At 46.5% G+C, this 27,989-nt stretch overlaps 1 protein-coding gene across 4 annotated transcripts; it reads left to right on the top strand.

Moving 5' to 3' along the window:
* Positions 1 to 25: 25 nt before the first annotated feature.
* LOC144111364 (uncharacterized) lies at positions 26 to 27,722 on the top strand. 4 transcript variants are annotated; one of them, XM_077644639.1, is made up of 12 exons: positions 85 to 360; positions 6,107 to 6,204; positions 8,153 to 8,295; positions 10,814 to 10,983; positions 12,637 to 12,750; positions 14,235 to 14,538; positions 15,512 to 15,733; positions 16,692 to 17,050; positions 18,795 to 19,036; positions 20,182 to 20,330; positions 20,882 to 21,274; positions 24,484 to 27,722. In XM_077644639.1, exons 1-12 carry the CDS (start codon positions 278 to 280, stop codon positions 25,846 to 25,848), a joined length of 3,642 nt encoding a protein of 1,213 aa, XP_077500765.1. In that variant the 5' UTR covers positions 85 to 277; the 3' UTR covers positions 25,849 to 27,722. The 4 variants fall into 4 exon arrangements, with proteins under 4 accessions (XP_077500769.1, XP_077500765.1, XP_077500766.1 ...); XM_077644640.1 differs by having other exon boundaries at positions 126 to 360; positions 10,817 to 10,983; XM_077644641.1 differs by having other exon boundaries at positions 350 to 488.
* Positions 27,723 to 27,989: the final 267 nt, after the last annotated feature.

The raw sequence follows: 27,989 nt of genomic DNA, 5'->3' as shown, positions 1-27,989 counted from the left end.
ATCAAGACGCTAGCCACGTTTTGTTGTGTCGGAGTGGCGACTCCGCCGCGAACCAATGGGAGCGTCCCAGCGCTTGTTGCTGACGTCGCCCGGCGGGCTTCTTCACGGACGATGACGTTGCGGTCAAATGTGGTGTGTCGTTTGCGAGACGCAGTGTTTTCCCACTTCTTCAGGGATATGTTCGCGATTAGCGCTAACACTTCGACATCACTCTGAAAATCCCCCATAACAAGATCTGCAGTGTGGCGCAGCACATCCGAGAGCCGGCCGCGCGTAGATGGCCCTTGAAAGTGTGTTTGCAAAAGCTCTCCCTAAGGTTGGGCATGCAAACAAAGACACACAGAATGGAGAAATGGAAAGGTCGGGTAACCTACATATTGAAACGCGACTTCTTTATTAGCGCTAATTGTCTTCCCCGCAAAAGTACGGCCGATGGCTAAACTGTGCTCTCGAATTGATTTGCCGAAGTGCGGAACCCAACCACCAAGGTAATGGGGGCCACGTCGATAATGGCTGCCGCATCCGGGCTTAGGCCTGACTGCGGTCGCCTCTTCACTTGGGTGCTGGGCGATCTCTCTCGCTTCACTTGTGCATGGTCTAGTCCTAGCGTTCAGGGTCTGTAACTCTGAGCGAGAGATTTCCTTGCTTCGTTTTTCTGTCGCTCTGTAACCTCATGCTGCTTTGATGACGGGGCGTCCCCTTTTGTGCGGGGCAACCTGCCGTATGTTAACCGCTGTTTATGCCTCCTGTGCCTGTCCGCCCTGAACGCTCCAGTGCTGTCTCATTCGTTGCCTTAGGCCCGAGCCGTTTCGTTGTAAAAGAGCAGATTTTGCCACTGTCGTGTTGTGCATATCTGTAGTCTATTGCCGGACCTGTGCGAAGTGTTTAGCACGCTGCGTTTGTGCTGCAAGGAAGGCGCGCCAGTCGGCCATGTTTAGAAATTCTCGGGCCAGATTTTGGCCAGCTGTTGTATCGCACTTGTGAAAAGCCCCTTGTTTCTATGCGCGGCCCGAGAGCATTGTTTCATTATGTATGCAGTCTGCAGCGATTTCGGATTAACGAGGCATTTCTCCTTTAAATCGCCGTTTCCGCCAGCGACTCGTATTTTGCTCCGCTCGTATTCGATCTGCCGCTCGTTTTTCACGCTGGCTTAACTGTACAGCAGTTGTAGTGACTGACCAGCTAACTTTTCCTTCAGGTTCTGGTTCAGCCAATCGGTGCAAGCTACCGGGACCGTGTATTTTAGTCGCAGCGCTTGAGTGCTTAAAAAAATATGTTACAAGGTAGGGGCACGCGGTGTAAAAATAGCCTTACTGAGCGGTTAGCCTTGAGGGCAAAACAAAGTTTGCTGGATATCTCGTATTCGGCTCCGTCACAGCAGATACTGATAACGAAGGGAAGAAATTATGACCTCACTGCTTTACGCAAAACAACAAAAAAAGATGGCGCGATCTTTTTGGCAGTCGCGTCACGGGGCTCGAGGTCACATGCGCAGTCACGTGCCCACGAAGAATGACAGCTGGCTGAAAGTGAGGACCGAGCCGATAGTGAAAGTGGACGGAGCAGCCGATGTTGATGAGACAGAGCCGGTCTTACTTGCATAGCGACTGGCGCGTTTAATTTGTAGACATAACTTTTGGCCCTCGTGGAAGGCGCTCTCTGCGATGGTCGTCAGGTGCCAAGATAGTTTTTGTTTCTGTAAAGCCACTCCCCCCCTCCCCTTCCCGATGAATAATTACAATTAACATAATATATGCAAAATTGCAGGCGGATGCAGAACTTGATTTTTTTTTTAATGACGGGCGACCTTTAAGCGTGTTCTAGTGGGGACAGACCAATGCTAGATTTCTTGAAGGCAAAAAACTAGGACAACCATGCACAGTAAAATCTCCAGTGATGAAATTTATGCTTGTTTATAAAATTTCTGCAGAAACAATGCACAGTTTTCTAATCTAGTTACAGAATTTTACCCTGCAAATTTAATTTAAATGGGTACTTTAGAAGCCTGACTTCGATGTTTAGTATTGCAAGTTTCTGTTTTAACTAATGAGGAAATATGCCAGGAAATCTTCAATGTTCGAGCAAGCGCAAACGCGTAATATGAAGAGAGCACTGTTCAGCCATCGGCCAGTACTTCACTGCTGACAGCTGTATGCTGTGTGCCGGAACTGCTTGTGGCAGCTTTTTGTTGTGTCAGCATTGAAATTGTGTCCGAGATCACGTCAACACCTGTGATCTTGGCATTTGGAGTATTGCCCAGCTTGTCTGAAGTTGGATGTGTTTATATATCTTACCTTCTCTCGCACTGCTATACTGCGGATGATAGGCGTGAGTTTTTCTTTAGCCGCAAGTATTCTGATTAAGGCTGTTTTGAGCCAGCGGGTTTTTGGAAACCTGCCTTTCGTGAGCATAGCTTCTGCTGCTCCACGTCAGTCATTTGGCTGCTCTTAAATCTTGTGTGCTAAATAGTAGTCAGTCTTGATTGCTGACTGTGTGTTAGCGTTAAGGCTCAATAAATAAACATTCGCCTTTTCCATTAAAGTTAAAACGCGTTGTGGCAGAATGCTCCCAAAAATTGAAAACAAATAACTAGGAAAAATGTTTGTGATTGAGCATTTAATGAAACTGACAGGAGCCTTCTGTTGCTTGAGATTGTAAATAGCAAATTTAAGAAACCGTTGTTAAAAAAAAATCTAAGTTAATGCAGTAATTATTATGAGCAAAAGGAAACATTTCCTAGAGAAATTTAAGAAAATATTTGTTTTTTGCCAGAGTTACTCCAGAGCAGAGGGATTTGAAATAGTTTAAGCGGTCTCAAGTTTCATTAATGTGTTCTGTAATGCTATGTGGCTGCTTCTACATTTTGGCTCTAGCGAAATGTGACTGCCACAGCCGATAACATAGTTCAAATGCTTGTTCTGAACAAGTTGGTGATGCATCTTGACTTGCATGATGAGCTAGTCAGACTTTTCGTCCTAAGTGCTAGCTTTTGAACCTTCTCATTAATATTTGCCAGCTGTAGCCTTGTATGCTTTAACATGGTATGATTTTTGGGGTATACTGCCCCAAAGCAGCATGTTGGCAGTGAGGGACTCCATAATCTGCGACTTTTCTGGACTAATTTCGATCACCTTGAGGTTATTTATAGGGACACGGAGGAGGTCTCCATCCAATCATTGTTCTCAGCTAAAAATTGATTCTTTGGCTCCTTGCAATATATGCTGATGTTTGCCTAGCAGCAGAAGACTCATTCATCATAGTGAAAATTTGATGCACAAAATCTTCGTGCCAGCTGATTAAAACTCGTGACACATTACCAAAAACGGCACGTTGACGCCTTTTTGAAATGAATGACAGCGTTGTATAGCCTCTGGGATGCGTGCCCAAAAATTCATGTCGATGCACACATTTTTCTCGAGAATCGGCCAGTGATGCTGACACCTGTACTTCATTTTATTTTTTGTACCTTATGAAAGCTCCGTTTTCAGCGAGAATGGTCTCTGTGATTAGACCATGGCGCCCTATCGATGGGCGCCAACGTCTGTTCATCCCCACAGTACCTTTCACTTGCACTGACGTCACACAGCACACAGGCGTTTTTTATATTTCGCTTTCATTGAAATGTGACTGCCACAGCCACATTTTGAGTCTATGACATCGTAAAACTCCTATTCTTGCTTCTGCTTTTACAGTTGTAAACTCGGCTTGAGTTTGGGAAGAAAAAGGGGCGGTGAGGCAGTGAGTCTGCAATTTTTTGGGAAACGCTTAAGAAGCTTGGCATGAAGGCAGCGGCGTGCCGTAACTACGCATTTCCGGCGTTTGTTCTGAAGCTCTGATGAGCTGTAGTAATTCCTTGACGTGTCAGTGCTTTTTCAGAAGAGCATACAACATCATGTCATGAAGAAATTTTCACTTTTAGGATTTTTTGTCGTGGCAGTAAATCTAGCCCTGGTTTATATGCTACCGTCAAAGGTCAATGTTGCAGTCGTCAAACGATGTGCTAGCTCCACGTTGTCTGCCTTTAGTGATTAGTTCAGACGGTGCTTGTTAAAAAAAAAGAAAGGAATGCTGACTTTAATGAGCTGTGTTAATGCGCTCAATTTTGAGTTGAGTTTATTGAAATTTCTGACAAAACAATTCAGCATTCAACAATAGCCATGCTTACAGCTGGGTTCATGTGGGATCAGGAAATGCTACGTGTACATCACTGCTTGCTTTGAACGAAAGCATTCTGCTGAAAGCTATGCCAAGCTAAAAAAAAAAGGGGGGCACTGAATACAAGGTTTTCCACTCTAGAATACATTTGAAAAAGCTGGCATATAGCACAGGCTCCACAAGGCACAATGCCTTTTTGACACAGCATAGTTATATTTCTCTGTTCACATGCAGCTTTCTTATTGGGCTCCTGTTGCAAAATCAAGAAACAAAGATTTTGTGTTGTACTTTGATGTGACCCCAAGGCTGTTGCAAATTTAAAGATGCGAATAACACTTAACTTAAAGCAGGGGGCAGTAATAAAACAAAAGCATTTTTTTTCTGACATGGCCTTGAAGAGAGACTGCCTGCAAGTGTGTATGTTGCATAATGGGTGATTTTTAAAGCAAGAACATGTGGCATAATTTTATGATGCTCTTTTCTTTTTGATCGATATTCTCAAAGGGCATAGCTGTTGCTGCAGTTTGCAGCGTGGCTAGTATGGGAAGGGAGATGATTGATTGCTTCTGTGGAGCTCAGGTCGGAACTTGGGTCTGCATTTATACATGGAGTCACATTCTGGCAGGCACTGGCTGCCTAAAGATTTTTCACGTCTTCTTTTAAACATACACCTGTCACTCTTTCGCACAAAAATGAACACCTCCAGTTGCGAATTCTAAAAAAAAAATGGAAAAAACTATGGCAAGCAAAAGTTTAAGAATTGAAATGGCTCAGAGTGAGCTTATCACAGCATTAGAGATGCAGCTAGGAAGATTCTGCTTTACCACCCGAATGTTATGCTGAGCCTTTGAACCCAGTGGGAATGGTCATGACAGTACGCATAAAAGTATTGTTCCTGCTTGAAGACTGCTTTTGAAAACCGCTTTTGTTGCATGAAGACCCGGGATTAGATCCGGCCACGGCAGCTGTGTTTCGATGGTCGCGAAACACAAAAGGTGCCCGTGTGCTGTTGATGTCAGCGTATGTTAAAGAACCCCAGATAGTCTAAATTAATGCAGAGCCCTTCTCTACGGCATCCCTCATAGCCTACGTGTCATTTCTCAGTATTAAATCCCGCAGTTTACAATTTTTTTACAATGTGCTTTACTGCTGTCAAGCTAGACAGGGATGTTTTGACGGTTTATGAATCCTGAAGAACTGTTTATCTTATGTTTTAATCTTGTGTAATAAGTAACGCTGTTTTATCATGGTAGGATGACTCACTTGCCATTTTTACACTGGCTTTTCTGACTGCCTGATGCAGCTCATAACATCAGCTTTGCTACATGCATATTTTGAGGCATATTGTTGCCTCTTTTCAGTTGGATAGAAAAGGGATGTACAGCGATACTGGTTATATGAGAGTGGGCACTTGTTTCTGTCAATCTTAATTAGGAAATCTTCATGCACAAATGCAAATGAAAGGCAAAGGTGTACACAAGCACCGAACTTGTGACTGCATGTATTTGAACGTACAGGGACGTGTTAATCACTTTCCAACAAAATACAAACAAAGGATAATGCGAAAAACGAGGGGCAAAGATAAGATATGAGCAGAGTGTACTACGTTATCTCTCTTGTGATAGAAATTTATCAGTGTAGGAATTCTCATGTTTAAGGAATGTCCCTGAAACCCCTCTTACACGAGTTGTGGGCTGGTGTAGTATTACAGTTCTGAAACCAGTTGCGTTCTGTTTTTTAATGTCCTGCCATTCGTGATTGGCTGAAGCAGTGACATGCCCTCCACTATTAGTGGGCTTGAGTCAGTAAAGAAGAGCAAATGCAGGACGTGGAATCACTCCAGCCCATCACTGTTCCTTTGTAGCTCCTCTTCCAGCTCGGTGCAAATGTGTCATGTTGAGGAATAGATTTGATTTTTTTCTGACATCCGGTGGGCATGCTGCTTCAACAGTGTTGGTGCAGATCCCGATGACGACGTTCCAGCAGCTGATCTGGAAGAAGGGGAAATCGTCGATTCTGGTCACGAGGACAGCGATGACCAGAAGCCCGGTGCGTTTTTCGTTTTTTCGTAGAGGCTCGCACTGCTCAAGTGCAAATTGTTGTTTGCGCTCATTATTGTAGTGAGACAGCCGGGCCTCTTGTTTAATGCCACCTATACAAGCCTGCGGGGTTATTTTTCTCTTTGGATTGATTTAAATGAGTAGGGGCACCAATTTTTTAATGAATAATTTTTTTTCTTTGGAGTGATGCACTGGACAATGATGTACACGAATCGTGATGTGGAGCTCACCTATGCCACCTGAATAATTTATAATTAAATTTATTTCTCGTGCTGTTTTTTGTTTCGGCTTCAACAGCCGAATGATGGCTGTGACGTCACCGACGATATGAGGTCGCACGAAGCACGCAAAAACTGCAATATAATCGCTGCTTGTTCTTTTTTATCATTCCAACTCTAAGGCAGGCTTGCATAAGAGTTGACGTGAATTGAATCGAGGAAAACGGCGACCATACTGCAGTTATTGTATGCCTCACGTGACCACCTGAATGCATCTTTAATGTCACAGCCATCGTTTGGCTGTTGAAACTGAAACCAAAATACCATAAGTGAAAAAAATTCAATTATAAATTATTTACTGCTCGTTGGCGTAATACACATGTCTGTCTTTTTTCTAACGTGTTGTGCATCATTCTAAACAGAGGAAAAACTACTAAAATTTTGTGTGGCTACTCCTTTAATGGCAGAGTGTCTGCTGGCATTATCCTTACTGGCAAATATACATGCTACCTTTCTTTCCTCCGTACAAAAAAAAATTCTTATTCTATTCATTTGGTGGCAGTAGTTACAGTACAATAGACATTTGAATCTCCTCAAGACATGCTCAGACATGCCGTTGATGCATATGGCCGTATTGGCTTTCACTCAGGACCACTATTAAGCATACATATGACTTTCTGGATGGGTAAATAAAGAATGCTTGTCCTTAGTAAAATCTTGTGTAGCTGGGCATTTTGTGACCCTGTTGATGTGCAGCAGCAAAAAATGCTTTCATTCCTGAGAAACGTGCCTCTATGTCGTTGCTTTCCATCATGGCAAACCAATTAGCCCATGGCGCGCTACCCCTGTGAAGTTGAAGTTGTAACAGGTTTACCTACCTCACGAATTTAGACTTGCAATTTTGGTGATGCTGTGGAGTGCCACACGCAGGCTTCGTGTAGTTTTACAGTGTTTAATTTTTGTTTTCACCTCTTCTGTGCTATAAATGTGCGTTAAAGGGTAGTGGTGCAAAAGTGTACCTAACGGTTAGGCATGTATTCGCTTTTGTTTTGCCGCTCTTTTGTGCAACAGGAAATCACGCGTGGCACATAAAAAAATGAAATCACTTTCAGAGATGGCTAGTAGTGTGACAACTGTTATTCATTGTTCCCTCTTTTCTGGCTTGTAATGAAAGCTCTGTTTTATGTATCAGTATCTTCTTCGTCAGTGAAAAAGTCTTACTGCACTAGAGTCGGGTGCAACTCGAGAACTAAGTGGCTTTTTCCCCGTCAAAGGACCCCAATTCCAGCCAATGGCGTCAGCCAATTCTCATTAACCTGCTGGCGTGACAATGCAGGGAGTGGCAGATGAAAGGGAATAGTCCCTTCGATGTATTGTCATGCTGCTCCCTGCATTGTCGCCCAAGCAGGTTAATGAGAATCGGCCGACTCCATTGGCTGGAGGGGGGTCCGTTGTCAGGGGGAAGCCGCTTTGTTCTTGAGTTGTATCCGACCATTGTGTCGGTCAGCTTCAATTTATCCCTGGTACCCCCAAGTTTTTGCCTTTTCTTTTGATGCCTCTGTCTGTGAGCTGTCTGCATTTATTGCTGTCATATCTGACAGGTTCATATAGCATCTCGTAATTTCAACTTTTAAAAAGTTTGGACATCTGCACGGGCCTAGCTAGCATTTGCGCACGGCGGTTCCTCTGATTCATGACGCATTCACCACCGTTGCGCAGGTGGCGGAGGGAAGCCGTCAGGTCCCCTGCTCAAGGGGCCGCCACTGCCTCCCCAGGAGGTGCTGCGGCCACAGTTCGCCAAGATGGAGAAACGCAAGCGCAAGAAGCGTAAGAAGGACGAACCTGGCGGTCCCGAGCCCAAGGTGAGAACTCTGTTCCCCTGCCGGTTCGCTGGTTCTTTGCCATGGGATACACGCTTGCACTTGCATGAAAAATGCTTGTCAAAACAAGGCATGAATAAAAAAAAAACATTTGGAATATGGAAAACCACTTTACTGTGCACCACAACTTCTTAGTTTTGTCATATTTTTTGTTTTTACAATTTTGAGCGTGTTGTTTAGCTGTGTTTCTTGTATTTCTTTTTCTTGATTTAAGGTGAAAAATGGTGTTCCTCTCGCCTGAGCTTTTGTCTTATCATAGCTGTCGCTTAGTGCATCTCTGACATGGGGGAAATAATATATTTGGGGTAGGTGTGGGGGTCTTGGTGACTTCTCTACAGTGTGAAATTTTCAACAGGGAATCTGCACTGGCCACCCTTACTTTTTAATCGACAAAAACAAAAATATATTAAAGAAATACATTGGGCAGATAGAACACATCAAATCGCAAATCTTGAAACAGGCATCCTACAAAAAATATATCTATATATTTCATAGAAGGATGGTGAAGGTGCTTGCATGTACTGCTGCTGCGTATGTTGCTAGACAGGTTTTTGGTGTGAATAACGCGCTACACACTAACAAAAACGACAACTGGAACAGTTTGGACAAATGTACAACCAACTAGCCCAGATTGCTTCCTTGCTAGACGGGTGTCTGCACCTGAAAAGTGGCTTCTAAGCTGAGGGAAAGGTGTACTGTTCAAACTAACAATATATGCGATTTCCTTACGATTTCAGGATGACGATTACGAAGATCATTATTGTTATGATGTAAGTTGTACCAGCAAGTGCTAGGCTGGAGAAATAGAAAACGCATGAGCTTAGCTTCTGAGCTTTGTGAGGTAAAAGTGACTGAACAGAAGTGTGCAAAACTGCTGTTTTTTTTTTCTTCTTTTGTCGTATAATCTTAGGATGACGACACAGACCTTTATAACTTCAGCGTAAGTTCTTTTTCTATCAACTGCTGTGCTGGAGAAAAAATGTGCTTGTGCACTTGGCTTCTGAGCTTCAGGGAATGAATTGTGACTGAACAGAAAGTATGTGCCAAAATAGGTACCTTTTTTTCCCTCTTGCAAACTTAGGACGACGACAGTGATTATGATTACTATGACGTAAGTTACTGTACCAGCAAGCATGCTGTGCTGGCAGGACATGCTTGGGACAAGCGCCTTTATGAACATGAAAAAGGGAGTGTGTACTTTTTCTTGCAATTCTAGGTTGATGAAAATGAAGACTGTTATTACTGCACAGTAAGTTGTCGTAGTGATCTTTGTGCTGGGAAGCTGCTTACGAGCTCGTTTTCTGAACTTTAGAGCGCGCTTTCTATGTTTAACTTAATGTGCCTGGTTTGTTTTCTGCGACTGTAGGACGACAGTGATGAAGATGATTGTTACTCTGACGTAAGTTATTGCCCCAGTAAGCGCTTTGCTGGGAAGATATGTGCATGTGTGTGAGCTTGGAGAACTGACCTAAATTGTGTAGTGGCCCTGGGTGCCCGCTCTTGCAGCACCTGCAGAAACTTGTATCTCGTGGAGTAGATTTGCCTAGCTGTTTGACGGATGCACACGATTTCTATTTTCTTCTTGGAAACTGCATTCAAATTTCAGAAGGGTTGTGTGAATACATATCTGTTTAAATTCCCTACATTAACAAAAGTTTCAACCAGTTACAAGCTCTCAGATAGGAAGCGAGATCTTTTGTTAGTCAGTGGAAAGCAGTCTTTAATACTTCAAGAGAGGAGCTTTTTGCCTGACTGCGACTAAGTAAGATGCTTGGTTTTAGCAACAGCTTAGTGCACATTCATTGGAAAACATGCGATGCAGATGGTCATAATGGATGTCGTTTCCCTGATGGCACCTGGCAGTTGGATGACCTGTGACAGAGGGCAGTGTTTGTGCACGATTTTGAGCAGAGCTGTATTATGGCTGCACAGATGTTTATACGACGTGCTCAGGAGCCATAATGTCATAACATATTTCATCGTTTTATGTGGAGTCATGATCTCAGTGAACATCTGATTTGTGTTTGGCCACCACATGTCAGTGTAACAGGGAAGGCAGCAGTACAGGTTCATTCAAAGTGTGTCATGGTGATAGTGATGAAGGAGAGAAATGCAGCTGTTATGGAAGCTCTGCTGTTCCGTGCAATACTCTCAATGTCGGGTATGGGTGATTGCTCCCATTTTTAGAGCTTTACTGTCTCTTTCGCATCGAATGAGTAACTTTATTATTACAAGTGAGCTGTGCTGTCTTCCTTGTTATATATGATGTCATTATGTCATGCATTCCTTGTCATATTGAACTGTCGTGTATGGCTGGGAGCCAAGGGAACTCCACACACACCACGCATGTAGGGAGGGTCTTGGTGTTCCTTGAGCAGAGCAGTTTCGTGGATCGAATGTCACAGCGGTGAACTAAAGCTCCATGGAGTTTGTGTTTTTTGGCATTTCTGTAGCACGTGCATGCTCTTAAATGAGGTGCACGACCCCTTGACTTTTGCAGCAGAAGCGGTACGTAGACCATGACCGCATGGTGGATGACAGCATATGGTTTTCGCCGGACTCTGGCGGCGGGCCGTCCCGTAAGCTGCCCATGCACCATGGGCACCATGGTGGCTCCATGCCTCCTAGAGACTTTGGGTCTCCAGGGCCTTACGATGACAACTATATGCAGTGAGTACACCACACTTTGTAATGCAAGGCCACTGGCCGGTTCAGAGAGCATCACTCATTCCCTGAAAAGGTTATTTGAGAAAAGCAGCCTGAAGTGCCATTGAAATTCGTTTCAATAGAGCTGTGTTGCGCAGTGTTGAAGAGAAAGTGTTGATTACAAGCTTCTCCTTGGCCCAGTGCTCGACTTATTAGGGGTGAAATGCTTGGGAAATGGGTCTTTGACCTCATCTTGTGTAGAACAAAGGGACCACAATAGGCTCTATTGCACAAAACGGATTTTGGTCCCATGTGGATAGATTTGTTATTGCGGGAGGGCGAGGCTACCAAAGGCCCTTCACTTCAAAGGCATTTCACTTCAGAAGAGCCGAGCACCAGGCCAGAGGAGGTCTGCCAATTAGAAAACCGGTTTGTACCTGGCGACATGGGGGATCAACTTCAGCACCTCCTGAATGCGAGGCAGGTTCTCTACTACAAGGTCACCACGTCAGTTCTAAAAGATGGCTTCCCCTAACAACAGGGAAATTTCCCAGAACGAGCTGGGTCATCTCCTAGCTGCTTCATCTAGGCAAATGCACTGCATTGCCTAGATGTGCACTGCATTGCTTTGACTCTCACGTACTTGTGCCTGTCATATTTTGTGTTTCTAATAGAAAACTTGCATTGGTTTGCAGTGCTCGTCGGAGGTTGTTTTATAATTTTGTATTTAAATAGGAGAGGGAAATTGCCCTTCTTAATTTACATGACGAAGTTCTCGAAAAGGAAAACGGGGACAAAATGGGAAGTTCTCTTCAATGGGCAGTTTCTCTTGTAGGAGTCTTCCGTCAGGTCATTAGTATTTCCAGTTCTGAACTTTTTTGGTCTGCTTGAAAATGGTTCAAAGCCATGCCCCGAAACATTTGCAAGGTGTTGAGCTTAAAAAAATAGTTAAAATAGATACTAGGGGAAAAGGCTGTGCTGTTAAGTTTTAAGAGATGACTACTGAACCCTTATACATATCTAAAGCACCCCACTGATGGAGTGTGTTGCATTTAAGATTGCTGATGTGCATCAGCAATGAAGATTGCTGATGTGCTGATGCATTAGGCTGTCCCTTAGCCAGTAGCAGCACAGGCCACGCGGAAGAAAAAAATAAATGAGCTTTACTGTCCTATGTTTCTTATTTAAATTTTGGGCCATTTTTTTTATGTACCACCTAAGTATTTCTTTCACGTCCTGGCAACTTTTAGTTGCAGTTATTAAGCGTTATATTAGCACCTCATCGATTGGTGGCATTTTATCCGAACCAGCTGAGCTTTATGCAAAGCCAGGTTTTTTCGACCTGAATTGAACAGAAACTGCCATTCTTGTTATTAGCTGCATAATTTTGTTGAACTAAATGAGAAGTCTCCATATGTATTCTCAACAAATGCTTGGTTATCAAAGAAAAAAAATATACAAGCATTAAAACTTGGCTGCTTTAGCACTTAAAGGCACAAATTTGAGACAGCCGCTGTTCTTTTGTGCCTAGTCTCATAACGCGTATCCTTTTCAACATTGTTATTTACGTACTTGAGGCATTTCTAAGGTGTTTTAAGGCTCGTCTTTAAGGCGTATTTTTTATCTGCTTAACTTGACGACCCGTTCTGTTCGCTGTTGTTGTTCTTCTCCTTGTAGCATGGCTCTGCTTGACGACCAGTTGGAGTTTGAGCATTTGTGCGCCTCCCGAGGGGTGCTGCTTGAGGAAATGCTAAACGATGGCCTACTAATGCGCATACACCCGTGCGATATGTAAGCCCGAGCATCTTACATAACACAGAGCGGGAGTATGCTGCACGCGGCGGGAAAAAGCCTTCCTTGCATGGGCTGATCGATAGATTGCGGGCATGGGACTAGCACCCTGCATGGGCTGATCGGAGGGTGATATGAACACTGTGGTTGTGTTTCACCATTCTTTGAGGATTCGGAAAGGTGGTGGTGGCTGGGTGGCGGAATAATCTGAGGAGAATTACAGAGCAAGAACACGAATGATGCATGTGCTCTTGTGTGGTTTGCAATCTTAGTTTTTATTTGTGCTAGCTTGCCCAGGGGACTGTCTTTTGTGAAGGGGGGGGGGATGTCGTAGACAAAGTCAGAGGCACTATGCTGCTCTTTGTTCTGGCAGTTTTGACAGGCGTAGTAATGCTAAACCTGTGTTCAACTTTTCCTTTCTTTGCTACCCTGTGCCTTCGATGTTTCCCAGAGTCAAGGAAGCAGAGTGCCAAAATTGGCAACGGGAAATCTTTCCCCGAAATTCCTTTGGACCTGTGTGACCAACCTAGTCACAACGTTCGCAGACCAGTTATTTTTGGTTGGACACCGAAAAGAAGTATTGTACCTGCACCAAGACCTAAAACTATCGGGCTTTAATAGAGCCTGAGCTCCAATTTTGAGAACAGCATTCATATTTTTAGCAATACTTGTGAACTGTACCCACTGCTCCGTGCACACTGCCTCATGAAGTGTGCTGTAGCCTGTGCCTACCAGGCACAGGTCGTGCATGGCGATATGCGCAGAGAGGACACTTGGGACACGTGCATGATGCTTCAGAATTGTGGCTGAGCACTTTTTCTTCCTCACTTCATGGTCTGCTACTCTGGTTTGCCTGATGAAATATTTACGGCACCTGCACACGAAATTACTTAGTTCGACTGTTTAACAAGGGGCCACAAAGCCCTCCGTTGTGTTTCTTGCCTTGTTAATGCTGTGGTTGCTTACATTAGCAGCAACAGGGTAGAAATGAAGGGCTGTAATGTCCCTCTGTAATTCTTTTCTTTAGGTGTCGATATGGATTGACCACTGTTGGTTGTAACACTGCATGTGATGGCAGGGAAATTGTGGCATGCGTTTTCAGCAGCGTCTTGTGCGTACTGAGCACTGTCATTACATTACCCATGGATTTGGAAGCACGAACTTGAATATGTAGGAGAGCGTTGCTAATGATGAAGACAAGAGTTTACAACGCAGTTCCTGTGTCAGTGAGAACCTTATTGCACCAGTGCTGGCACTAATTTTCGCCAAGCTTTTATTATAAAGTGAGATTGTGCCATTGTGAAGCTGATGCGAAATGAGCCTTTTGCGACGAAATTCGCAGCACACGTTACTTGCCGTCTGCACTTCATATTGCATATTAGATGATTAGGTGGAATGCGGGAAAGTTCTGCGTCCTTATACTGCTGGAAGTGAGGACACATTGGCGGCCAGCTAACTGTGGGCTGCCTGGTTTTCTCTCTCAGGTCTCCGCGGGGAGGAGGCTGCGACTCCCCCGATGGCAGTGGTGGCCCTGAGGGCCACCAGGAAGGCATGAAGGGCCCACCACCCCACGGTGGTGGGTTCCCGGGAAGCCGGGGCGGACGTGGGGGTGGTCGTGGAAAGCCCCCCTTCATGATGGACTCGCGGAGACCGGGGCCTCCAAAGAAGAAGAAAAAGAAGAATAAGATGATGCCCGGTGGCCGGGGCGGTGGTGGCAAGCGTGGCAGCGGGGACGGGCCCCCCAAGCGCTCTGTCTGCAAGTTCTATCTAGAATCCAAGTGTGTCAAGGTGAGAATTTCAAGTTGAGGAAGTTGGCTCGCCGTCTTATTCGCACTGTTTATTTTTACATTGTGTCAGTTTGCATGTCGTGTGTGCATGACTAGGCTGGCGAAGACTCGCTTGCTGTGTTCTTCACGTGGTGCCATGGGCACAAAGTGGACGCACCAGACTTCCTTTTTTTTTTTTTTCAGCGCAAAGAAATAGGGGACAAGAATAGGAAAACAACTGGAGCACTAAGCTAGGCTGATTTTAATGGCTGAAGGACAGGGAATACATAGACAGCGTGCCACATAGGCAGCAGAACATGGGAAAAAAGCCCTTGCTGTGAAAGCACCAACTGGCAGGAGCTGTTGCGTTACAAAAACCCAACAAGAATGACGGTAGGAAGTCAGTGGAATGACGTGATAAAACCTGTAAAATGGTAACGTAGGCAAACGAGAAGCAACACAGTCATCTAAAAAGGTCATCACAAGTGGAAGAGCGCATGTGCTTTCTCTCCTCTTCTGTATGTCGGATTTTTTTTTTTGCACCACTTCTGTAGTCGTGGGCTACTAACTAGCCCAACTTCATACGCTGACAAACTTCCAAGTGGAAAATACTGTTTTGTTCCTGTCCTCGTCCCCTTCATTTTGCACTCTAATAAGTTTTCTGTTATGACCTATCAGCCAGTCTTAGCTTGCGCAGTTGCAAGTTGGTACTTTACAGTAAGAAGAAACCATCACAGAAAAAAACGTGAAGGGATGGGGGGATAGCGAAAGGTGAAACGAAGCCTGGATGAGAGATTTGCTTAGCATTCTGTGTTGAAAGACATAGCACTAAGTTTCATCAGTGGTCTCAGTCTGTCTCCCAGAAAAGTTGAAATTGAATTGCTTCATAAGACGACCAGCTTCAGCGTCAGTTTAGTGACCATGAAGGCTGCATCCGGTGGCTTTCTGGTGACGCTCTCCTCCCCAACCCCACCCTTGTCTTGGCACTCGTGCAGGGAGCGGACTGCCCCTTCTCGCACGACGTTCCGCAGCCGCGCAAGGCTGACCTGTGCAAGTTCTACCTGGGTGGCTACTGCGCCCGCGGGGACCACTGCTCCTTCATGCACCAGGACTTCCCCTGCAAGTTCTTCCACACGGGTGCCAAGTGCTACGCGGACACGGCCTGTCGCTTCTCCCACCAGCCCCTGACGGACGAGACGAGGCGCCTCCTGCACAGGGTCAGTGTCCCCCCCCTCCAAATTGGTGGTTGCATGTTGGCTAAACCATTTTTCTTCTTTCCTGTTCTTTTCTTTTTGCTTATGTGGTGTACATGGAGAGATAGATGAATATGTGCGGGCCCGTTTAGGCCTGTTTCCTGTAAGTATTGTCAGGAAAACTTGTGAGATCGTTGGCCGCTGCAAAGCACATGTAGCTTTTAACTATCTAGGCTTGGCTGTTGTACTGTTGCACCCACAGGGGTGGCTCAGTGGCTTTGGAAGCAAAAACTCCGGTGTACTATGTGGTGCCCATGTATGTTTTAAAAACTACAAGGGGTTAAAAAGCAGTTTTGCACACCATACCATGCTTGCTTTCTTAAAGGACTGCAAAGAGGTCTTCTAGGCTGTCGTTGTTCAAGCAAGGTTAATAAGGTTGCAACATTTAGAGTGGAACACCATATTCCTTCCTTCAGTTATTCGCTGACATTGATTCTGCACAGTGGTTCTGGTTGCAGATTGGTCGCACAGAGGGTACACACAATTTTCACATTCCTGTTTCTCATGTGAATGCTCCTATTTGCTTACCAGTTTCTGGGTGTGTTATAGAGATCCTCATTTACTATTTCCTTGTCATGTGCCGTGTTTGCTCATTTGTTTGCTTCCAGTCAGCAGGCATCTTTATGCTGCGACTATCTATTATTCACCTGTTGTTAGTTCTTCCAGGCCTGCTAAAAAATATGCTCCATAACATCGATCACTGTCATTGTAATATGCTGTTTTATTTCACTTTTCTGCGGGTTGTATTGCTTGCCACATAGGTAAATTCTGCACGAGCCCAATTGGCTGTAGGTGCTTGTGCAGGTACGTCATCCTCATCAAAGACATATCTAACCATGTTGAAGTGTTGGCGCTGGGCTGGCACCCTGTCTTTTTTATTTCTAGTTCTTACGAGTGCTCTGCACCTGTTGTCACCCCGCAGTATCTGGACAACCACCGAGACCGCGGTGATGACGACAACCTCCCCACGGGGCCTGGTGGCCCTGAGCCCCTGGACCGGCCCGATGGTCCCGATGACGACCGGGGTATGAACAAGCCGCCCTGCGATGAGTTTGGTGGCCCCCCACCAGCGGGGAAACGGCCCTCCCTCCTGGGCTCACCCCCGCGGCACGTGAAGGAGGCGGCCGAGACGTGGCGCATGCAGTTCCTGGGAGGAGCAGCAGGAGGAGGCGGGGGACACGTTCGGGGCAGCCCAGGAGGTGCCGGCTTCGGTTCCCCCCGGGGACCAGCCATGATGAGCCCACCCAGAGGAGGCCACCCCATGCAGGGATTCTCCCCAAGGCAAGAGAAGTTTGCCACATTGATGTACAAAGTAGTTGCTACATGGGGTTTTGTGTGTGTGTGTGTTTTGGGGGGGAGGTGTTTGGTGCTAAACACCTCTTCTGTTGGTGTAGTATGGTGCCTGCTGACCAATGAGAATATCGAGTTCTGTTTTGCGCAGAGAATCGATTAGTTCATTCATGTCTCTGCGGTAGCTGTTAAAAAAAGAAAAGCAGAAACTAAACCTCGCACATTGGTACCATACCCTTATTTACAAAAGAATGCAGTACAGTCAGCAATAAAATTCCAATGAGAAAAGGCGTCAGGCAAGGAGACACGATCTCGCCAATGCTATTCACCGCCTGTTTAGAGGAGGCATTCCGAGGCCTCAATTGGGAAAAGTTGGGAATAAGAGTAAATGGAGAATACCTAAATAATCTGCAATTCGCTGATGACATTGCCTTGCTGAGTCACTCAGGAGGTGAACTGCAAATCATGATCAATGAGTTGGACAGGCAGAGCAGAACGCTGGATCTAAAAATTAACATGCAGAAAACCAAGGTAATGTTCAACAGTCTAGCAAGGGAACAGCAGTTCACAATTGGCAACCAGGGCCTGGAAGTGGTAAACGAATACATCTACTTAGGGCAGGTAGTGACAGCTGATCCGGATCATGAGAGGGAGATAACTAGAAGGATAAGAATGGGGTTGAGCGCATATGGCAAGTTCTTGCAGATCATGAGTGGCAGTTTTCCAATTTCCCTCAGGAGAAAAGTGTACAACAGCTCTGTCTTACCGGTATACTCACCTACGGGACAGAAACGTGGAGGCTAACTTAAAGGGTCCAGGGACTACGCAGGAGCCATGGAAAGGAAAATGATAGGTGTAACGTTAAGAGACCAGAAGCGGGCAGAGTGGGTGAGGGAACAAACGCGGGTTAATGACATCCTAGTCGAAATCAAGAGGAAGAAATGGGCTTGGGCAGGGCATGTAATGCGACAGCAAGATAACCGCTAATCCTTAAGGGTAGCGGAGTGGATTCCAAGAGAAAGTAAGCGTAGCAGCGGGCGGCAGAAGGTTAGGCGGGCGGAGGAGATTAAGAAGTTTGTGGGGATACGGTGGATGCAGCTTTCAAAGGACAGAGTCAATTGGAGAGACATGGGAGAGGCCTTTGTCCTGCAGTGGATGTAGTAAGACTGATGATGATGATGATGACAGGAATATTGGAGCGCTGCAAACAATGTTGGGCAGTTTAATCACACTCTCAACTGTCGCAAGACCCATTTGCGAGTTAAATGAGAGTTTTATCAGTATCTTTTCGAGTGTAGTGGTGGGTTGAGGGGTAGCAATTGCTCAAAACAAGTGAACGCTCATAAAAGTGTCACAGTTACACTTGCTTTTACCAGTGAGATGTGTTGCATCTTATGTTAATGGATTTTTTGCTGGAGCACATCAAAACTGTTCAGGTCAACTTTCAGGAATCAAGAAAAGGTACTTGTACAATGTCCAATTTTTCTGTGCCTTTGGCCTCTTTGAATGGGAATATCTTGTGTGCATGGTACGAGAACAAAAAGCGTGCATGACACATCAAAGGAATGCAAATTGTATGTTGTGTTTGTGTTTTCTTAATTTAGAGCTGGAAATTCTGGATTCCGTGTCGGCTCTTGGTTAATTGCTGTTGCAATTCTTTTTCATCGTGTTGTGCCTTGCCACTGCTATTGCCATCAGCCTGACAAAGCCATGTGCTGTCTTTGCACAAATGCAGGCCCACCTTCTACATGGACACCCTGTCACAGAGTCCGGTCAGAGGCGCGATGCCCCCACCGGGTGCCAGCCCCCCCCACATGTCTGGACCATCGGCCATGCACTGCCTGGACGAAGGATTCGGCGGGCCTGGGACGACTGGTCCCATGGGTTCTGTGCGCCCCCTGCCTCGTGGTCAAATCGGTGGATTCGGGTCTTCAAACATATCCTCGCCACCTCACCAGGACCAGGGTCCCAGCTGTGGTATGTGGGTTTTAATGAAGAGTTTTTAATGCTTCTAAAGGTTTTTGCCCACAGTCTGCAAACCAGAGATTGTCTAGAAGTGGTCCACATTTTGAATGCTCGTAAGGAGGGGAAGGGTGCACTTGGGAGGCTGTAATGGATCTCTCCATAAGGTTTGATGTCTAGACTAATGATTTCAATTTGTAGTTCACTGCTTATTGCTATTGGATTTTAAGGCGAACTTGGAGGAACCGTGCAAATTTGGTCCCATTATCAGATGCATCCCCAAAGCTGGTGCGTAAAAACAGGCAAAATGCATCCAAATATCTGACACGAGAACAATGAATAAAATTACTTTGCAGCGAGAAGTGTTTATTGCTCTGTGGATGCAGCGAGCTCACATCACCCCACCTGTAAATGGCATTGATTTGTTGTTTCTTTTTTCTTTCTTTTTTTCTCCTGCTTTGGCTTCTGTGTTATTCTTTCTGACTTTTGTTTTCCCTCTGGCTATGACTGCTCTAAAGGAGCCCAGCTGGCTAGCTGTGTAGTACACCCTCACAAGTAACACTATTTTTTTTTTTTACCCTTCCTGTCGCTTATCTTATTCCTTCTATAGCATAGTTGTTACTAACACCTGCACATGAAATCTGCACAATGCACATGAAATCTGCGCTATGAAAACACGTGTTGTGATGCCGTGTCTGATGAAAAACTCCTCAAAATATAAGGCTGATAGCATTTGCTTTCAGTGGTCCAATTAGTGCTGCTGTTTCTCAGCATACTGCTTTATCTTGCAGTGATGTCAGCGATAGCACTAAGGAGTAAATAAATCAAATGGTAGCACTTCTTGTTACAGCCCACAAATGGATTTTATTTTAGACGCATTCACAGGACCCGGTTCCTGCCAGGAACATGTTCCTGGAAACTGGATGTGAGAAAGCCATTATAATGCTAACTGAGGTCACGCTTTTGCAATGCTCAATTGCGCGGTTTTGTGCAGTGATGCTAACAAATGCATTTTCCTTGTTCATTCTTCATCCCAGAGACTGCAGCTTAGGAGCTCGTGACGATAGGAGCTCGTGGGTTTTAGGAACAGCTAGTGTGTTCAGTGCCGAAAGTTTCTGCGAAATGTTGATCCCACATTCATTCCCTGCTCAATATTGCAGGTCCCGGTTTTGTTCCAGACGGTGGTATGTCGCCCCTGGGGATCTTCTTCGATCCAAGCCAGGATCACCCAATGAGCCCACCACCCCAGCAGCAACAGTCCATACCCGGTCTCAACTTGCTTGGCGCACTCTCACCGCCGCACAACCAGGTAAGCCATGAACTTGTGTAAGTTCAGCGTGCAGCTCAACCTTAAGCCCGGGTGTGACCATGGTGACTAACATGGTGTTAACCAAGGTTTGTTTGGATTGGCTGCACTTGCTGCACCAGTTTAAGGAGTGCGGCGATTTCGTATTTGTTTTTCTAGGGCTCCACTTTTGTATTTATCTTGCAAAGGCATGTGCCTAGTGCATGAGTTATTGGCTGGCTTTCGCTTACCTGACCTAAAGTTGTGCTCAAGTGCAGCAAGACAACAACCATGCATGGGTTTGGAAAAGTGTGACCACTATCTTGTTAAACTTTGACGCTTCTTTCGTTGAAGGAAAAAGTGGAGAGTGAACAACTGTTCCTTGCATCAGGATTTTAAACATGTTCAGTCTGGTCGAGTCATGTGGGCAGCAGAATGTCCAATGTGGCAAGTGTGAACATTGCATTCATTACAGTCAGGATTCTGGTTTTCATAACTTCCACAGCAGGAATGGTAGCTCCCGCTCGTACTTAAGATTGCCACTTGCACACTCGAAACTTTTCCATTGCTTTCAGGCTCCAGCACCGACTCAGATTCCAGCAAACGAGAACAGTTCTGATGAGCCTCGCCAGTCGCCGCAACATGCTGCGCACCACGATGAAGCGGACACGAGCGATGACTCATCTCACGTGGCAACTGACAAAAAGGTGCTTCCACCGAACCTTCCACGAAGGCAGCGGGAGCTCTTCATGAGGATCCAGCAGCAGCAGCGGGCGGCCGGCGCCACAGCATCCACTGAAGTGTCCATTCCAGGCGGAACAAGTCCAACAGCAGCCGCTGACAAGCCTGAAAACCCTGTCCCGGTCAAGCCCGAGCCCAAGGCCATTGCCGGCCTTGGCAATAGCGAGAGCAGTGACGACGACGAGGACTACGATGACGACCAGCTGCTGAAGAGGCTCCAGCAGACGGTGAGCACCTCTACACTTTCAGTTCAAGTTTATTTGCGTTTCGAATGTAACGCGAGTTTTTTCCCGGACTTTTCCCCCTTAAAGTCCACCCTCGCGTTATAATCGAATACCACACTTCGATTGGCCTAAAGCAGTGCCGTGGTGGAGCCATTTCAAAGCAATCAGCTTGGTTTCGGTTTCCGCAGTTTTGCGATCTTATGCTGGCAGAAGCCAAATCCTCATCCATCCAAAGTCAAAGCGTTGTTCTCTTTTTTTTATGTGTGTTCGTTGCGGCCTCAGCCGTCGCGCTGCATGCGTCGTCACGTGGTGTTCTTGTGGCAACGCTCGTTTTAAGAGAAAAGCGATCCTGTTAGCTGAAGAGGTCGGGAATTCTGCAGCAGCTCGACGACTTGACCTCAACGAGTCAACCATTTGCGGATGGCGGCTGCAGCTGGAGCGGCTTTTAAATGTGAGCCCAACTGTTAAGGATTTCGTGGGCCTCGTCACAGCCATCACGTCGAGCTGGACAAAAAAGTGGCGGACTTTTTAATCGAGCATCGCAACCGTCTCAGCGGGTCAGTGTCGAGCTGATCCGTTGGAAAGTTAGAGACGTTGCTCGGGAGATGGGAAGTTCAGAGCATCTGGTAGGTGAGCCCAAACGTTCATGAAGAGGAATGGATTTTCTCTGCGGCGAACAACATCGATACGACAGAAGTTACCGGGAGACTTCGATAGCGAAAAGGAGGACTCCAAAAGCGGGGAAGATGAATAAACATGTTGGCTTGGATGTCTATTAAAGGTACTTTGTTTTGCGTCCTTGAGCCTCGTGTTACATTCGTGGTTTTATTTTTTCCCGCTGGGCAGCATGTAAAGGCACCCTTCGCGCTACATTCGTAGTCGCGTTACATTCTAGCAAATACGGTAAGCTGTCTGTGAAAGGTTCTACTGTCTACTCAAAGGTCCAAGGCAGTTGAGTTTCCCGTATATACCCAGAGGGAAAGCTGGCAGCGGTGCGCGTCTATCACCAAGGGAAGGTTTCATATTTGCCTTGGCTAGCTTTGGCTAGTGCCTTGTCTAGTATTTTAATAGTTGCCACCATCAAAATAACTTCCTCTGTGCACAGCAGAGAGCATTGCTGCGCAAATACCGATTTCAAGGCAGAATCCACGTTTTCAGCCCTATGCTAGGGTGAAGTGCTCTTTAAGAAATTCGCGTACATGGTGGTGCCACTTTTTCCTCAAAGTTATCTTGCGAAAAACTGCATGGCCCAGGCTGCCCAGGGATGCCAGCACTTACTTCAAAATATCGATGCTGGAAGCGATTCGCATTCAAATTAATGGGCTGCTTTATACCTACACTTCAATGAAACATGGACGGACCAAGTCGTCCTGGTCAAATTATTCTTTTTTAAAAATTTTTATGTCCTGCTCATTTGGTGCGTTTTTTTTTTCCTTTTCATTATACAGCATAGACCGCTCATAACGTATACCGCGGGAGTCGGGAAAATCTGTGTTATAAATGGTACTGCACTGTAACCAAGACGTAGCTTTTCCATGCATTCGCGTTTTCAGAATGGCCAGCCTACCTTTCAATGTGCATCTGACAACGTATCAGACGCGCAACACTGCAATCACAGGCAACAAAGAAGTTTATTTGATCTTTTTGTCGAAGCGTTGTAATGAATGAAAGAAGACGTTATTTTAGTCTGGCGCTGCGACTGAACTGCGTTGCTAATGGCTTCATCTTCAAAAACAGTGAGGCACTTCAGCACTTGCTCGCTGAGGTTTCTCTGAGCATAGTAGAGGAGCAGTTGCAACCGTTGAGCACGTCTTTGCACGAAATTTGTGCTGCACTTTCAGTCACTTTGTCATGCTCATCTGCGGATAGAGGCTCATCGTGACCGCGCACCGCTGCGACAATGTCTTCATCTGTGGTGACTACTTCACACACAACGCTGTCTGTGTCAGTGACAACAACGAGCTTATCTCGTGCCGGTCCTTGGAACGCTGAATACAACCATTCAGTGGGTTGAAACCATCATGCCCCAGAATATTTGCAAGGCACCTGGCCTTGGCTTGCAATATCAAGCCACTGGCAGGACCCTCTGGGCCCGGACCTAGCGAAACTGTGTAAACAAAGTGGCGACCTCTTCGTACTTTGACACATGAGTCCGCTTCCTTGCAAGCAAAGCGGAATCTTCCTGCAGCTGTTTTCACAACCTGTCTCTGTTATTCCAAATGGCAGACACAGTAGCATCCACGACACCATACTTTTTTGCCACCGTAGCATTTTTTTTCAAACCGCTCTCGACATGCCTCACAATGCTGTGCTTGGTTTCGAGACCTTGCCGTTTCTTGGCTTTCGGAGGCGCAGACGCCATCGGAACTGAAGACAGCCAAGGCTGGTCGAATTGCTCACATTGTCGGCTGACTTGCCTACGTTGTCAACTTTTCGTTACACGCAACGACTCACGTCGCGCTCATGGGCTCAGGTGTGACATGACGCTGCCATCACGTGCTTCCCAGTTTTGTGCAATCAGTGTGCCCAACATAGGCGCATCAGAGAGTGAGAGGAAAAACGCCTGCTTTGGGGCTTTTTTTTTTCTGTCCTCTCCTGCCTTCAGCCTTGCGTTGAACCACGCTGACAATGCTCCCCCGCCCCGCCTATTGCCCCCTTCTTGCACAATCTGGGAAGTACGCTCCTCGCGCCCGCCAGTACCCACGGGCTCGCACCGGCACGCGGGCCGCCAGGCTTTCAAGAAACCGCGCTATACGCAGTCTGCGGTTATGCGCTGCTGCGTATTGAGCGGTACACCAGTACACTGAACTCTATGGGAAGCGAAGCGGTTGTCACAAAAAGCCACGTACAATGCGGTTCCGCATTATAAGCGGTTACACTAACATTGTTTCAGCTGTATTTCGACTTTTTCTTTGTGTTTTGAATGCTTGGTGCTTCCAGATTTTTTTCTTTGCTATTCGCTTTTGTTGCACCTCTGCTAGTTAAGTGTCCACTTCTGCCAAAGGCCTGAAATAGGATTGACAGCGCTTGATGAATATAAAAAAATTTGATTAATCAGCCCTGAAAAGGCCTCTTGTGTGGGTATTTCGTGTGGGGAGAAGCCGAAATGTGAGCAATACGCAATGGTTCATTGCGGCTAGAATGATGTAGAAGAAATATGAAGTGATCAAAACGCCAGGTCAGCGAAATAACAATGAGCCTTCTTTTTTCAGCCTGTGGAAACGACAGCTGCACCTCCGACCAATGTCCTCGGCAGCAGCTGCGCAACCACGACGACGTCTGCTGTGCAGCCTTCCTCAGTCACATTGCCTTCCGTGGGAGCCATGGACATTGCCAAGGTGCTGGACAGCCTCCGACAACAGGGGCCCAGCCAGCCGCAGACCAACTTTTGGAAACAGCTCTTCTCCGGTGTAACTGCCGCTACTGCAGCGGCTGCGTCAGTGGCCGAGCCAACACCCGCGCCATTTCCCTCGATTCCAGCAGCAAGCAGAGACCCAAGGCGGGCGAGGGCGGACACCCAGCTTGCCAAACCGCCAACAGAGTCGCCACAGTCATCACGGGACCCACGGCTCAGGGACAAGCCACTACCTGCTCCCAGAGCCACGGAGGTGACCTTTGTCGAGTCCAAGGATGGAGACGTGCCTTACCGACTCGCATCGATCCTCAGGGCGCTTCCAAACTATGACAACATTGTGCGCAGCGGTGCCATTCCCGAGTCGAAACTCAAGAATGACCCTCGCCTTGCCAAGTATGTCGGCCAGAAGTTGCCGGAAGCAGTGCCACCACCTGTGGAAGTGTCGCCGTCGCCGCCGCCTCCGGCGATGCATTCCTTGCCCGCTGTGGCCATTTTGCCAAAGCCACCCACTGTCAGCAGGAGGGACCCGAGAATGGCTCGCCATCTTGAACAGCAGCAGCCGGCAGTCGAGAACAAGCTGCCGCTCATTGCAGAGCCACCAAAGGTCACACCGTCTCCACTAGCCGAAGTCGTTCCCAAAGCCGACCCTAGGAAAGCTGCCGCTCTTGCCGCCAACGGAAGCACCGTGGTCCCACGGATGGACCCACGCCTTGCGAGGCGGCTTGACCAGCAGCAAAAGATGGCTGGGCCAGGGGAAACACCGACTTCAGTGAAGCCCAGGGATTCGGAAGGCCTAATGGATGGGGAGAAACCACAGCAGCCGCAGTTGGAGGCAAAGCCGGCTATCAAGCGAGATCCAAGGCAGAGGATTAGGGGTGCCGCAAGACCCAAGGTGAGCGCTGACGGAGCAGGCCGGAAGAACCGGATGGACTATGCGTCACCTCTCAGCACATACGAGAGCGAGGAGGACAGGCCCAGTGGCTACAGCAGCTACCAGCGGAGACCTCAACCACGGCCGCCCGTCCTCCCCGTTGACGTGGTGCCGACGCCTGTCATGCCCCCACCGCTGCCGTCAGCGGCCCCAGCTATGCATGACCTGATGCCCACCATGCCTCCTCCGGGCGTCATCTCCGACGACCTCTTGTTTGAGGCCGACCAAGCCATGAAGTCGTTGAAGGACGTGTTTAAGACAAAGGACCCAACGGCCTCGCCCTTCTGCTGATGATAGTGTGGGCAGCCTCGGTGTAAATAGGATGCCTGAAGAGCTGTTCTAGGCCGTTTGGGGCAGGACCCTTCACGCTTGATGTGTCTTGATAACAGCACACTGTACATAACCAAAACGTGAGAAGGGAAACTGAGGGCATTGTGCCAAAAGGCACTGCTGAGAGCAGGCATTGCCAGCAGACCCCTGCCCCAGAGCAGTGTTGTTGCTGAGCACAACCAAAGCAATAGCTTGCCATGCATGGACACTGTCGGAAGAGGCGTGCAAGTGCAGACTGTGTGGACTGAGCACCCCTGTATATAAGGACTCCAGTCTTAAGGCCAAACGCTTACAGTTTGCACTGCCGACTGCAGCGTGCAGAACTGCCAGTGCCTTTGTGGCTTCTTCCTCCTCGCCTGTCTTACTGTGCGTGTATGTAATTATCTGTCTCCCACTCTCTTGCCCGGTTTAGGTGGTGTTTTGTAGTAAGGTCGACATGATCCTATGTACTGGAGGAAGGGGGGGGGGGGGGGGGGGGGGGGCAAAAGAGTAAATGGGTTATCGCACAATAATCAATTCACGTGCGCTTTGCTTCAAAGCAATCATCCAAGGTAGACGACTTATTGACTGCATAAGCCACAAATTTTATTGCCGCTCGAGGTGCACATTTACATTTCTTTGTTCTTACTGGACTGGTGGAACAAATAAATGACTAACATTATCGTTGCAAGACAGCACAGCACTGCATGTCCCCTTTTGTTTATTTTTAGTTTTGTCTTGCCCATTTTCTCATTCGCAGGCATGGTGAGGAGTTAAAAAGATGAGGTGGCGTATTATGTACTAGTGATGCTTCATTTATTGCCCACCACACAACTTTGCCAGCTACTCTTGCATCTAGCACTGCTACCTGCTGAATGCACAGTTCCTTTGAACATTCCTGATAGAAATCGCTATCTTCAGGTGAAGGAACTATGGCCGCTGCTTGATTTATATCCATGTCACACAGGCATCTCAAAGAATTTGAGAATCTGGTCTTTTTGTTGAAAGGCACTCAAAGTGCCTTAGAGGTGAAGGTGGTGATTTAGCACCTTCGATGCCCAAAGATAGTCATGGACAAACGTTTATGGACGTGGGTTTGTGGAAAAAATTATTTCTGTGCAGTCAGACAAAGCAGGTCAATGAAAAGCATTGAGAGTATGACGGGACATCTAGGCTCCATATGCTGGAATGAATGCGAGTGGAGTGGCTGGCAAGGTAATGCAGAAGTAATTTTTTTATGCAAATCAGCATCCCATCAACTTTTGTTCATGCGAAAAGCAGTCAAACCCACCCAGCCCGCTAAAAGCAAATGAAATCTACGCAGCTGACAAAGCTTTGCAAACACTTTGTAAATGTGAAAAAGTCTTGTTTAATTTTGCTTTTAAGGCTGGTGTTTGTATTTTATTTCAGTTCTTCAGGGAGTACAGACAGCAAAATTGATTTCTGTGTTCTCTCTTTTTAATGATGTGCAAGATGTTGGTAAACAAAATTTGCCATGTGGAATTTGCCTATGCTTGGTGAATAATTTACAGTTAAACTTCTCTCATGTTTCAGTTTTGGTTTCAGCAAAGTACAGTTCTGGTATCGTGAGGCATACAAAAATAGCAATATTGTTGCTACTGCTTCTCTTGTCTGTGCAGCTCTTGGGAAAGGCTGGATAATAGTTACGGTGAGTTAAAAAGAGGAAGCAGTGATATCTCAGTTTTTTTGTGCCTCACAAGACCTGAGCGGAACATTGACATTGTACAGTTGTAAAAGTATTTTACTGGGGCATACACGAATTCCTTTGTGACTCTTTCATATGTTGATGTATTTATGCCAAGTCAGGGTTAATAAAAGCTTCACCTCCAAGGTAAGGGCCACCAGCATACATTTGATGCAACATCAAGTGGCCCCACTTGTACCTCTAACGGTGCAGTCATGGTCTTTAAGCATCAGAAAAAGCTACAACAGAATAGGCAGCATTAAAACATCATCCATTTCGAGCTGCAGGCATCCTTGAATTTAGCTGGTGTAACTTTGAATCTGTTGTTCTGGTACTTGCACCTTTATCACCGTAAAATGCTAATAGTACTTGCCACTTATGCCATCTAGCACCAAAGCTTGATTATTTAAAGCTTTTT

Source organism: Amblyomma americanum, chromosome 11, assembly GCF_052857255.1.
Source record: "Amblyomma americanum isolate KBUSLIRL-KWMA chromosome 11, ASM5285725v1, whole genome shotgun sequence".
Classification (NCBI taxonomy): domain Eukaryota; kingdom Metazoa; phylum Arthropoda; class Arachnida; order Ixodida; family Ixodidae; genus Amblyomma; species Amblyomma americanum.
This window is presented reverse-complemented; position numbering and strand designations above follow the sequence as displayed.

Coding starts and splice junctions, on each gene's coding strand:
- LOC144111364 (XM_077644639.1), top strand. CDS start 278: ATGGCCCTTGAAAGTGTGTTTGCAAAAGCTCTCCCTAAGGTTGGGCAT. Junction 8,296..10,813: donor CTGGCGGTCCCGAGCCCAAG/GTGAGAACTCTG, acceptor TGACTTTTGCAG/CAGAAGCGGTACGTAGACCA. Junction 10,984..12,636: donor TACGATGACAACTATATGCA/GTGAGTACACCA, acceptor TTCTCCTTGTAG/CATGGCTCTGCTTGACGACC.